The 12513-nt window shown below is 40.1% G+C and overlaps 1 protein-coding gene across 1 annotated transcript in view; it reads right to left on the bottom strand.

Annotated features, from left to right (window-relative positions):
- EPHB6 (EPH receptor B6) overlaps positions 1–12513 on the bottom strand; it is a 76333-nt gene that overhangs the window by 13069 nt on the left and 50751 nt on the right. Inside the window, exon 6 of the mRNA XM_009678087.2 lies at positions 10016–10354. Coding sequence (XP_009676382.1) covers positions 10016–10354 — 339 coding nt within the window. The remainder of the gene's footprint in view (positions 1–10015; positions 10355–12513) is intronic.

The raw sequence follows: 12513 nt of genomic DNA, 5'->3' as shown, positions 1-12513 counted from the left end.
AGAGCCACCATTCACAGGTTCTGAAGTCAACAGAAGCAGGTAGCACTCTTTATATCAGTAGGCCCCTAGCTGAAAGACGGTCATACTTAATTCCTCTAAAAAAAATTTCTCAGAGTAGGAAGGGAGATGAATGGATGCTACAGCCACTTACTAGTGAAGGTTTCTGGAGAATGAAAATCCATTTCTACAAAAAATATACATGATGTTAGGAACATATACACTTCATATCTGGGCTAAAGCTAAAAAAAATACGAGTTCCTTCTTAGGAAGAGACTTCCAAACAAATATTTGAGGATAACTGACAGAGAATCTTTCAGCTTGCCTTTTCGGTCTGCCCACAAAGTTGTTCTCAGTTTTATTTTCTCCCTGCAGGCAAAATGTCATGTTGATATGAGACGTCCAGGTAGACAGCTAGGGAACCCTCATTTCCATTTTCCCAGTGGAAGTAACATTGTCAGCAACGCTGAAATCTTCAAGAAAAAGCATGCCAATGAAAAGCATGCCAACTCTACTGGTTTTACAGAAGAGACTTAAACGTACTAGATGGTAGGAATGAAAGGCAAGGACTTTTGGCAAATGATCAAAAATTGCAGAATAGCATCTTCTCCCTTCCTAATTGTGAAAAAGATAAAGTGATTGCTTTTATTAATGAGATACAATTATTCTGGAAGTCACAATTCAAATAGGCTCTAACCCGATCAGTCAAGTGGGAATCAATTAAAAACGTCAATGAAACAACAATGTAATTTAAGAGCAACCACAAATATTTTCTCACCCTTACTCCTTTTATTTCTTACAATTACTTGTCTTTTAAACAGTTTTGCACAACTGCTTCACCTTCTCGTTACAATGTTGCTGACAAGGACAGAAGAGGGCAACAACTAACTAAGGCCATATGTAGAGTTTAAGACACAAATGAAGAACACTATATTCAAATAATTGTGTGAGGAGAGCAGGATAACTGTCCAGTTCATATTTGATCAAGAAAGATTCCACTACCTTTTAATGCTTGTTAAAAGGTTGATATCTTTCTGATGGGCATACAGGACATATGGGACAGGGGAGAAGTGCAACCCTAGATACACAGGTATACTGCAAGGGAAGAGCCCACTCCTTTGCTCTAATTTTGAATGAAGATTTTGCAGAATGATCGCAGTTAAACAAACTCTCCACTCCTGCCCTCCCACCTGTTTCCATTTGTTCCCTTTCTACCCTGAACAGTTATTTATTCCTACTCTCCTCATTTCTTCCAAATTCATGCCTTCCCCCCCTACCTGAAAGGTATATTCAGGATGCTTAAAATAAACTAGTGACATTGACCTATATGTCAGTCAGTACATATCCATTCTGATGTTAACATATACTATCAACTCTCAGGTACACATCAACAGACTATCTTTTGCAAAAGGTAAAGAGACAGCTGAGCTGGCTCTATGTAGAGTTAACTGAAGCACAGCAAAACCTGCACCAGACCAATAATAAACGACATCATTCTACCCAGACATACTATACATAGAAACAGGTTACATCTAGAAGAATCAGAAATACTGAGAAACGTAAGAAAAAAGTCACTGGAGTGGCTTTACCCTGAGTTACAATGTGTGTCTTGACCATGCTCCACAGCATCTTAGAGTGCCACTATTATCCAGGTTTGTCCATTACTCAGGCTAAGCATGGGGCGGATACCTGGAATAATGCTGAGTTTGCTGTATTATAAGTGGTCGTTTCAGAGACATGCATCTAATAAGCAGATACTTCTTAAGGCAAAAAGCATAAACCAGTAAAAATGCTCAGTAATAAAAAAAGTATGAACTAATCCAAGACTGAGCATCTTTAATCTACCTCTCTGAGACAGAGTTTTTAGATTTTGATACACACATTTGTCTGTTATTTAAGGACAAAACTAATGAAACACCAGCCAGGGACCTCTCCCACCACTTCAAGTAAAAGTTGTATAGATTTCTGCTTTCAAAAATCATATATCAATATGAAAGTGATTTGAAGGGTCAACATATTTGTGGGTGGAATACAAACATATTTCATGTCAAGCTTTTGAATAAAGTTACTCTCCAAGTAATACATTATGGAATATAAAGTTTAAGGTTGTTTGCCTTAAGCCAATGCTCAAAGTACCCTACCTCTGCTGCCACAGAAGTGCTAGATGAATGTTTTTCTTTCTTGGCATGCAGACTATTAACAACGTTTATCACAGAACACTGGTCACTTCCATGCCATTTTATTTTTTTCATATGAGATTTATCAATGGAGACATTTTAGGTCTATGTCTAGTGACACTTGGTTATTTGGCTGAGAGCTGAAATCACAGGGCCTGGTTTTATTATTCACTGAGTGCAAGCAACATGTGAGATAAGACTTCTAAGGAAGACTGGAAAACGACTGCTTTTTGTATTCTGTTTGTCTAAGTAAATATGTGGAAAATTCTGGTACATATAACATCTAATGGAAGCTGTAAAGCAGTCCAGCCACTAGGTAAATATGACTCCTGGGTTCTACTTTTTGTAGGCTTTGGGTTGCAACTTTCCTACATGGATGGACATAATACAATGATGTTCCTGGATCTTTTCTAGTAGTATACGGGGGTGGATTTAAGATATTTTGAGTACCTTGAAAATGCTGCATTCTCTGCGTTACTAAGGTTTGACAAGTTTCTGCTTTGCTTTCTTTTAACGCTGATGTCTGTGACGGTAGTATCTGCTCAGATCAGCAACATGTGCCTGCAACCCTAAAAATCTGCACGCTAGGGAAGGAAGGAATCTGAAGGGAAGGGGGACGCCTCCTCCTCTGCTTTTGCTTCTTCATTGTTGCACAAGAAGAGCCCACTGATGCAGACCACCAAAGATTCTTGAGAAGAAACAGCATTCCCTAGATTTAGGAAGTTCACTGGAATAGATCTTCACTTAAATCAATACATCTGCTGCCCTTTAATCTTTATGAATATAGCTCTAGTTACACAACCCAAGTTTGCTTTAAAGTCTATGCTGAGCTCCCTCAGCATTTCCTCCATCACCCAAGAGGCCATATAGTTCAGGTTTGCAAGCATTAAGTAAGAGAATAAGTCCAGGAGAGAATTAAGCTTTTGATGGGAGAGAAGTGGGACTTCTGCAAAGTTCAAAGGAAACTAGGTCATATTCATCATTTGTTTTTTAGCTTCATGAATGCAATTCACCAGTGTATGAAGGTGTTTATGAAAACTTTTCCTTTTTTACTAAATTGTACTGAAGATATAAAGAATAAAATGTTTTAAGAAAAGATTACTTACTATCAGTATAGGTGGTACACAAATGCTACCTGCCTGTAGACCTGATAGACACATCTTTTCCACAGGATGAATTACAAAGTCTTTACTTCCCAGGAGCTACTTTAACACTGAGTGGGATCATAAAACTTAATTACTGCACAAATAAAGTACAGCTGGGTCTACTTTTTTAACAGAAATCATAAGAAGATGCTTTTTTTAAGACTTGCAAAACGATCTCCAGTTCACATCAATGACTCTCCAAGTAACCCAGGGATTTTACATTGCAGAACCTTTCTAAAACAAAGAAAACGCATTCACAAATGATGACCAAGAGTACTCTGATGAAGGATGTGTTCATTCTACGCCAGTATCTGTACTTGGAGCTTATATTCTGATTTTCTGAAAGTAGTTAAATAAATTATCTTAAATAATTGCTTAAATAATTGCTCCAGACATACAACTCCTCCTTAAGGAAATTAGTAGATCTAAAAAAAAAAAAAGAACCAAAAAAACCCACCCTACGTGTTTACTGTAGCTTTTTAATCTTACCAGACTGAAAAAGCTAGGAAAAAATTAATAGCTTCAGTCCTACTAAGATAGAACCTTGGGCTGCAACACTTCCTCAGACTCCTTTCTGTTTGACCTCTACTCCATTCTTTTCCTGAGTCACACTCAGCATGGAAATAACAAACTAGTAGTGGTGGGCAGAGTAACTCAAGTGAAATACAAATTCTTTTTCTCTTCCACACATTCTCCTTTTTTTGATCATGTCATTTTCACCTTCCTTATTCAAATTATCTCTGTATTCCATGTCTGACAACTCATTTCTCCCCTACACGTGTGACTTCTCCACCTTCATCAGTGAGGTTTGAGAAAGGCACGTTGATGCCCCTAAGAATCCTCTCACTGAAGTCTCTTGGCTATCTGATTCTTTAAGTGGGCTCAGCTTGAAAATACATTTCTTTGTCTTCCCTATATGCTACCTATTTGAATTTGCCCTGCAGTCAGCAGAGATCTAGGGTTTAACATAGTTCTTACAAATAGGCATTTAATGCTATTCGAGATATCCTCTGAGAATGAGGACATCCATATGGTGCTGGCTGATTTGACACAGGACTTCCAGGATACCAGTAACCCTCTAGAGAGCTAGCCGGAGAGAGGCTATGCAACAGTGCCTGAAAAGACACTATTTACCTATGATCATGCAGCTGAATCCCATTGCTAGTCAATACACTGAGTGGAACCTAATGAGCAATGCAGCTTGCTCTAAAGCAGATGCTCAAGGTGCAGTTCAGTTGCACACATATTTGAGAGGCCTGTGGTATTCTACCTGTCCTCCAGATGCCATACCAGTAGGTCCTGGGTCTCTTTGTGCTCTTACGTTATACCTGCTTGCCCTGGACAGATGTCTTGGATACCCTAGGGTGTCTCAGATGGCCCTAAATGCTTACTTGTGGACAATTGAATGGAGCTGACTGGTCAGTTGAATCACTCACTCAGCACTACTGACTAGATCTTCACGGACAACTACAAGAGCTCAGACAACTGGATCACGGTGGGTTGCTTAAAAGGGATTTAAACTGAATTCTGTCCCTTCAGACCAAGAGTCTGTTAATCCTTTATAGGTATTTATGCTTTTTCTTTCCCTTCTTTCACATCCAAATTGTTTACACAACCACCTTGTCCCACTCCTGCTTTAATTTTGTCTCTCCTACTATATTCCTCATTTTGTGATCACCTTCGGTTATTCCTTCCTCTCTAATACTAGCCCCTAAATCTACCACTCTCAAATTCTTGCTTCTCCATGTTTACATCCTCAGCTACTTTCCTATCCTCATCTTCTCAGCAAACAGCATGAGGATCTTAGCTTGGTTAAGTTAAGAGGGTAGGTCAGTCAGAATGCAGCAGAAATACTTCCTTCTCCATACGTTTAACATCTTCTCTTTCTTTTTAAAACTACCCTCTGTGTGTCTTTACTACAGACTTCAGTTTAGTTTTGCCCCTTTCTCTAAAATACCTCCATCCTGTAAAAGTCTCTTGGGTTCTCCTCCAACATAATCTTGAACTTTAACTCCTGTAGATGAAGAGTGCTTTAGAAAGGCAAATTGGTTAGTTATTTTCACTATCATTATCTCTACTCTTACTGTTTCTGCTGGGGTTCCAATCATGCCTAATAAACAATGGAGAATTTTCCTTTATACCACAAGGTGCTGTCTTTTCCTATATACCTCCTATTTCCACTTTGTCAGAAAGCTTCCGTCTTCATTTAAACAATCACTGAAACCTGAAATGTGAAAACAAGCACATTCATTCTCTGCTCATGCTGCAGAGACAGGACATCTTACAGAGAGGAAACTGGAACAGATCCTTATATTGGAGTGATCACAAACATTTTTATTAAGTCCCAGTCACACCTAGGCAAATCCACTGAAGACAATAAGGTTGACAAGAAGAAAATAATCCAGTTAAATTCTCAGGGCCCTTAGGTGACTGCTCAGGGCTGGCAATCAGAATCAAAAATAAGCAAGTAGATGGTTACTTTAGAAATTAGTGTAATTCATCCAATGGACAATGGACAGAGAGCTCACACTCCATTTGCTTTACTGGATGTTCAATCTGGTAAAACTCAAAGGCATATAGGTTCTGACAGCTTTCTTTTTTATTCTTTGATCAAGAAAATACCTTGCCTGTGTCTTTGCTCCTGTCAAGTAAGTCTATTGGACTGCTGTGCCTCACTCTGGAAACTAAGCATCTTCAAGCAAATTTCCCTCATCAGCTCAGCCATTTGCCTTCGTAATCTCAACACAATACTTGACATTAAAGTCTTTTCCTCCTCTCATACCATTCCACTGAAAAATCTTCTGGCAGCTTCTCTTAAATTGTGTGGCGCTACCTATAGCTGTCCCTGTCTACACCCCAGCCTCTTATACATGTCTTCACACTCTCTAGCTTTGATTTCTGTGGTTCTGCAGATCTGTAGTATTGCCAAGCCTCACTACTCTGAATCCAGCTGATGTAGAAGGCTGCTATGTATAAAGATATCCTTTTCACATGTGCAAGGCAGCCTGGCCATATTACCTTTAACTTCATACACCTCCACTAGCTCTTATAAGGTCTGGATTCAATCCCCCCCCCCCCCCCCCCAAAAAAAAAAAGCTTTCTTTTAAAAATCTCCATGGACTTGCTCCAACATTTGAGCCTTTGGCGCCTTTGCCTCCCCCTCTGCTTTTTGGGAATGTAATAACTAACTGGATGAATAAGTCAAATAGTATGTCTCTGGTAAAAGACACTGATACATGCTTCAGTGGAAGAAAAAAAAGATGGACAGGCAGTTACAGTTACGCACGTAGGAAGTATTTTCATGATCCTTTAAATGAAAAACTGAATTATATCATGAGACAGGAGAAAAGATATATGTTTACCCTGATTAATACACTTGGAGATGTTAAAATCCATTAAAATATAGCCACTTTTTTTTTAATAATATGACAGTTGTTTTTTAAGTCCTTTTGCTTCTCCGCATCAGGCTCCCGCTCTGTCAAGAAGCATAACTTCACTACAATTGCAGAAAAGCCTTCCTTCCTGCAGCTCATGCTCTCTGGAATGGCTTCCTAGTATCTTTCCACATATCCTGACATTTAGGTATACACGCTTGGCATGTCACATCTGAGCTGAAAGAAACTCTTTTTTCTCATTTCACCTCTGGAGAGTTTTTCTTCTTGTAATTTACCTTAGTAAGCCTGTCAAATTATTATTATCCAAACAAGTCTGAGAAAGTCTTATGGCAGTAAAGCAAGTTTTTCTGTGCCAGCCTTTCTTATCCTGCTGTGAAACATAGTCACTGAAGAGGAGGGACATCATACACAGGCATCACAGAAAAATGTGGTTGTGTAACCCAGGGATCCTATTGTACTTTGAAGCAGGGTGAGGAGGCTGTTAGGTATAAGCAAAGTCTTAGAGGAATGGTGTTTTGGAGACAAAGATGAAGAAGACTGAATAGGGAACAGGTGAAAAAGATGCAGAACTGTTTCAGGACAAAATATTGCTCAACATATCTCTAACAAAGGGGTAGAAGATGGGGAGGAGGATTTTATGGATCAGCAATTGAAAGAGGTCAGAGAACTCTGACTGATGCAGGAGTCTGAGGAATATTCAGAAGCTGCCAGGGCTGAAAGGTCATCTTTAATTGAATGGAGAGCAAAGTAATATTATGGCCATTCATTCAGAAAGCTTGTCATTCCCCAGCTTTCTTTTTCTGTTTCCCCAAGCCCTCCAGTCCCCTCCCTGTCTCTGTTAGAACATAAGAGCCCAGAGTGTCCATCTCTGTATGTATAATAATAGGAAGAAGCTAAACTAAAGTGAAAAGCTGCTGAAGAGATTGAACGGGAGGGGGGCTTGAGTGAGACAGGCCACATGATGGAGGAACCAAGGCCTTGTTAGCGTGAGCTGTCACTATGAATCAAGGACAGCTCATCTCAAGCTCACGCCTAATGATCTCAGGGAAGAGCAAGAACACACACACACGCACAAAGAACCTAGCTGCAACAACCATTCGTTACACACTGCTGCTTCAGAAAGCTATCCTCCCTGAGACTGCTTCAGCGCACAAGAGACCACTTTCACATACTGAGGGGGAACAGGAGGGGCCAAAGAAGAGGACAGAAAAGTCCAGTAGTAGCAAAAGAAGAGGGTAGATTTGATGATTCCAGGGCAGGAGGAGGAAGCAGCTACTCCAGCTTAACTCACCTCAGATATAGATGAAGGAGGCTGAGATGAGAAGCATGCAGAAAGAGAATTCTTTAAGATGTTAATAGAACACCTGTCTATCTCCAACAGAAGCCAGAGAAATTCCCTGGAATTACCACAGGAATTACCCAACTATATCTCTTACTGTAAACAAAATTAAAGCAGCCACTTGTTGGCAGCCTCTTACAGGACCAGGTATCCTATCCATGCCCTGCTAATCAGTGTGTCTCAGGTAGTGTTCCAAAGGGATGAAACCTCCATTGTCAAACATCCTGCATCTGCTAACAAGAGGAAATTACTTGGCATACGTGTTCCCTTCCTTTCCATAGCATAGAAGAAATAGAAGGATCTTTAATGGAGATCCTGATCCAGTTGTAACACTTCCCTGCCCTCAAACAGCACTGTTCCTTCCACCTTCTTTCCAAAGCACTACACTCTGCAGAATCCAGATATTAGCTCTGGACTAGGTCTACTATTTCAGCTCACATCTGGCTTTGCAGCATTTCTCTTGAGCTTTTTACTGAAGCCTAGTTTTGCAGTTTCCACAACTACACTGAGGAATCTAATTAGGGATGAGTTAAATGTTTACATGTCTGTAAATATTTACAGTTATTTTCTGTCACTCAGTTTAAATTGCTCCCCCTTTCTCCTCTTCATCACTTTACATCTCATTCTAACCTCTTCAGTAAACCGCATACGATTCCTCTCCATCCCTTACACTTCATACATGCTTGTAAAGAATAACACATGCCCGCTCTCTTATTGCAGATATTTAGCTGAACTGTACGCCTATATGCTCCAGGCATACATACCTGGATTTCTCCAGGTGCCTCAGTAAGTCAGTCCTTGTATAGGATATTTACAGAAATTCAGAGTTCACTTGACAGTGTTCTCCCTTTTCCCCCATAATAAAAGCTTCCTGTATCTTATCCATCAGTCTGACAGGCTCTTCGATCCTTTAATCTCTCCCCTCCCTTGTCTGTCCACACAAGCCATTAGTATTTTAGTTCCTAGTCATCCATGTGGCTTAGTTCCTAGCTACTTGCATCACAACATCTTTGTTACAACTCTAAGACACATTCTAATACTTCTACCATGTAAAAGATAAAAAAAAAATCCCCCTTTCATATTGACAGGAGAACAATATTCCAAGATCATTCATCAGAACAGTGAGGCTGAAAAGGCAAGAATAAGGAAATATATGGCTTGTGGAAGAACCCAGGACAACTTTAGCAAAACAGTAACGTTGACTCTACTTCTGGATCCTTTATCAAACTCTAGGCTAACACCTCCCCACTGGTTGTGAAAATTGTAGTTTTCATATCCATTATGACTCAAAGGGCTGTACTGTATTAACACGTGCCATCCCAGGGTCAGGTGTATTTCAGTGATGAGTAAATGTGAACATTGTTTTTTCGTCATACAGTGCCTGTCTGTCTTTTTATCTTCCATCTCCTTACTTTGATATACAGTAAGGCAAAGGTTGATAGATTTGATGAATCACTCAATACCCTTGTTAAAGTGCCATGGAATATGAACTGAAACAAGGAGAATGGGACATGTTGCACAGGAACAAGAGAGGATGGAAAAATAAGAGTGACTGAAAGAATAGAAAGACAAGGAAGAAAAGTAAACAGAGAACTGAGGAAAAAATGCTAGAAAGAGTGAGCAAAGTATGAGAAGAGAAAATAGAGAAGAGTAGAAGATAAAGAAGAGGAAGAGAAGATGAAAGCATGAAGAAATGCTCTCTAAGAGCTCTGGCAAGCTGGTGCTAACAAAACTCCCATCAAGCTCTGATAGTGTCCCCTGTCTCACACAATGAAGCAACATGAAGGGGGGGAACCAGGAGAGAGAAGGGCAGAGGTGAAACCACGGAACTAGCAGGGCAAGATTAAAAAAGGGCACAACACACAAGCAAGGAGGCAAAGTTGCAAGATGTGAAAGACAAAAGCAAATTATATGAGACACAGAAGTGGAAACAATGGGACTCAGATAAAGGGGTCTCCTCACCTGACTGGCTGGTGCTAACATTGATGGTTGCGTAGTAGGGTGCTTCTGAACTCAACTCAGTCACCAAATTCACAGCCTGGATCTCAAAGGTGTATTGCACACGGGCCAACAGGTTGGAGACTAGCACACGACTTTCCGTCAGGCCCACTTGGCGTGGTTCAAATTGTACACTGTCCCCACAGCGCACACATGGCCCTGGAGACCCAGCTGGGCACACTTTGCAGATAACATTGAAGAAAACATCCTTGCGGCCACCCAGGTCCTTGGGGAGGCGCCAGGTCAGAAGCACGTTGGAGCCAACAATTTCATAACTAAGATCACGGGGAGCAGAGGGAATGCCTAGAAGACAGAATGAAATATCAAAATCCTTTGAAAGAATGGGACAGCATTTTGAGGGAGTAGAAAATAAAGCAGGGGAAAAAGAACAGAAGAACAAGTTGCTGCTTCTTCTCACTCTTGCTCTTCTCCAGCTGTGTCTCAGAACAAGGTTAGGAAAAACATACTCTTTGTTACATTGAACATACAATTACAGACATTGAGGTGCAACTGCACTATTACATTTTAAGGACACAAAATGGATGAGAAGTGTCATTTGTTTCAAGGGCAGGGCTTTTACTTTTCCCTTAAAGAAACACCAATAGTTAGGGAATCTCCAGACCTTTCAAAGTTTTAATTTTACACAAGCTCAGTAAAGGTTTTGCCCTATGGAGACCTCTAAAAGTCTCTCATTTGGCACCTAACTTCTCTGAATTCTCTTAGACATCAGTCAGCTTGTTGCATCTATTGCAGAAGCTGAGCAGCTCTTCCCCTATGATTATTCCTGCCATTAGCTAGATTCCTGAGGGGCATCAGGAGTAAAATTTGAGAGCAGGAAAACTGCCTACTCTGCGTGTCCAACACTTGCCCTGCTGGCACATGGACAGTGAAGAGAAGGCGGAATGGGCAGAGTGATGAGAAGATAGCATGGGAATGAGAATAGGACAAGATACTGGAGGTTTAGAAAGGGAAAGGCTCAGGAAGGTTAAAAAAACCAACTCAAACCAAAACATCAGCGGTGTGGCACTGCTAAACCTTGGCATGGAGACAAGGCAAGACTGGAAGGGACAGGGACAGGGATAATAGAGAGGCTGGGCTTAGTAGCAGGGAGGGACAAGAGAAACATGAGCAAAACGTTTCCTTCCAGAGGCTGAAATGAAATCCAAGAATCCTCATTCTCACCATTCCTCTATTATCAGCAAGTATCTGTGAAACCTACAGGCAAAGCCTTTTCTCTGCCTACTGCTGATTAATGTAATGGATGACACCCTCTATTATTGCAAGTGGAGGAGGTATTTGTGGGGGATCTCTCAGGTTGCAATCATCTACTTCATTCCTGGAGCATTTCAGTATTTTCACTTGCTATAATTTCTTGGGGACTCTTTACTTCCAGTGTTGCTAAAAAAATAAATTATACTGGAAAAACTGCACACAGAAGACTCTGTTAAAAAAAAAGAAAAATTAATAGTTATAAGATCAAGCATTTGGTTGTTAGGCAATGCCAGAATTAAGCTTGCCTTTGTGAGCTTTACTGGGCACTCGGCATTTACACCATGATACAGTTTTTAATTGCATAATCACATACTAGGTTTTCCTAGTGCAAAGGATGAATAACTGCTCAGGGAGTAAATCAGTGCTGTGAAGTAAAGATATTACTACTTGCTTGATGATGCTGAAGATTGATTCTGTGCACTATATAAAGTAAGGGATTACAGAAAGAAAAGTGATCATATTTCTGAATTTCTGAGCATCTGACTTTGCAGCCATAATGTGACTGCAAGTTGCTTTAAGAAGTGGATTCCTTCTTTGTCACTTCCAAAGTTCATGCGTGATGTTTGACGCATTATTTAAACTAGATTTTTGAGTGCTAATCATCTATCCTGTTTCATTTTCTGCGGTTAATTATTCCTTCTTGATCAAATAGGGTTTTGAGAAAGTACCTTTACTTTGAAAAAATCATAACTGATGAGAATCAAAGCTAAGCCAATGAGAAAATTCATCATTTCCCATAAATAAAATTCAGAGAAATATCTGAACTGTGTGCACACCTTCAATAGCAAAGAAAAGAAAATACTGGTCAACTCCTTTAGTGAAACACATTTACCCTGTATATGAAATGAGGTTAGCATTTTGTGAGAAAGTTAGTATTCTTACATTCTCTCACCAGAAGTTGCATCTTATGCATACTTGCAATGACTCATTTAAGGTTGCATGTGTCATCTTAAATTTCGCCTTTTTTCGAGTGTTTGTTATTGCAGCATCACAGTATTTCTCACAGTGTCACCAATGTATCAGCATTGTACTTCTGATTCTCATCTACATTTAGTGAGTGGATATACCCTACAGTTAGCTGAAGAAGCAAAGGGAAATTTTGCTCTCTTTCTTCAAGGACCATGGGAAGGGATGAGTCGGAACTCCCCTGCAGCGTACAAGCACATTCCCTGCCATTAATCACCCTCCTC

Source organism: Struthio camelus, chromosome 1 (assembly GCF_040807025.1).
Source record: "Struthio camelus isolate bStrCam1 chromosome 1, bStrCam1.hap1, whole genome shotgun sequence".
Lineage (NCBI taxonomy): Eukaryota > Metazoa > Chordata > Aves > Struthioniformes > Struthionidae > Struthio > Struthio camelus.
This window is presented reverse-complemented; position numbering and strand designations above follow the sequence as displayed.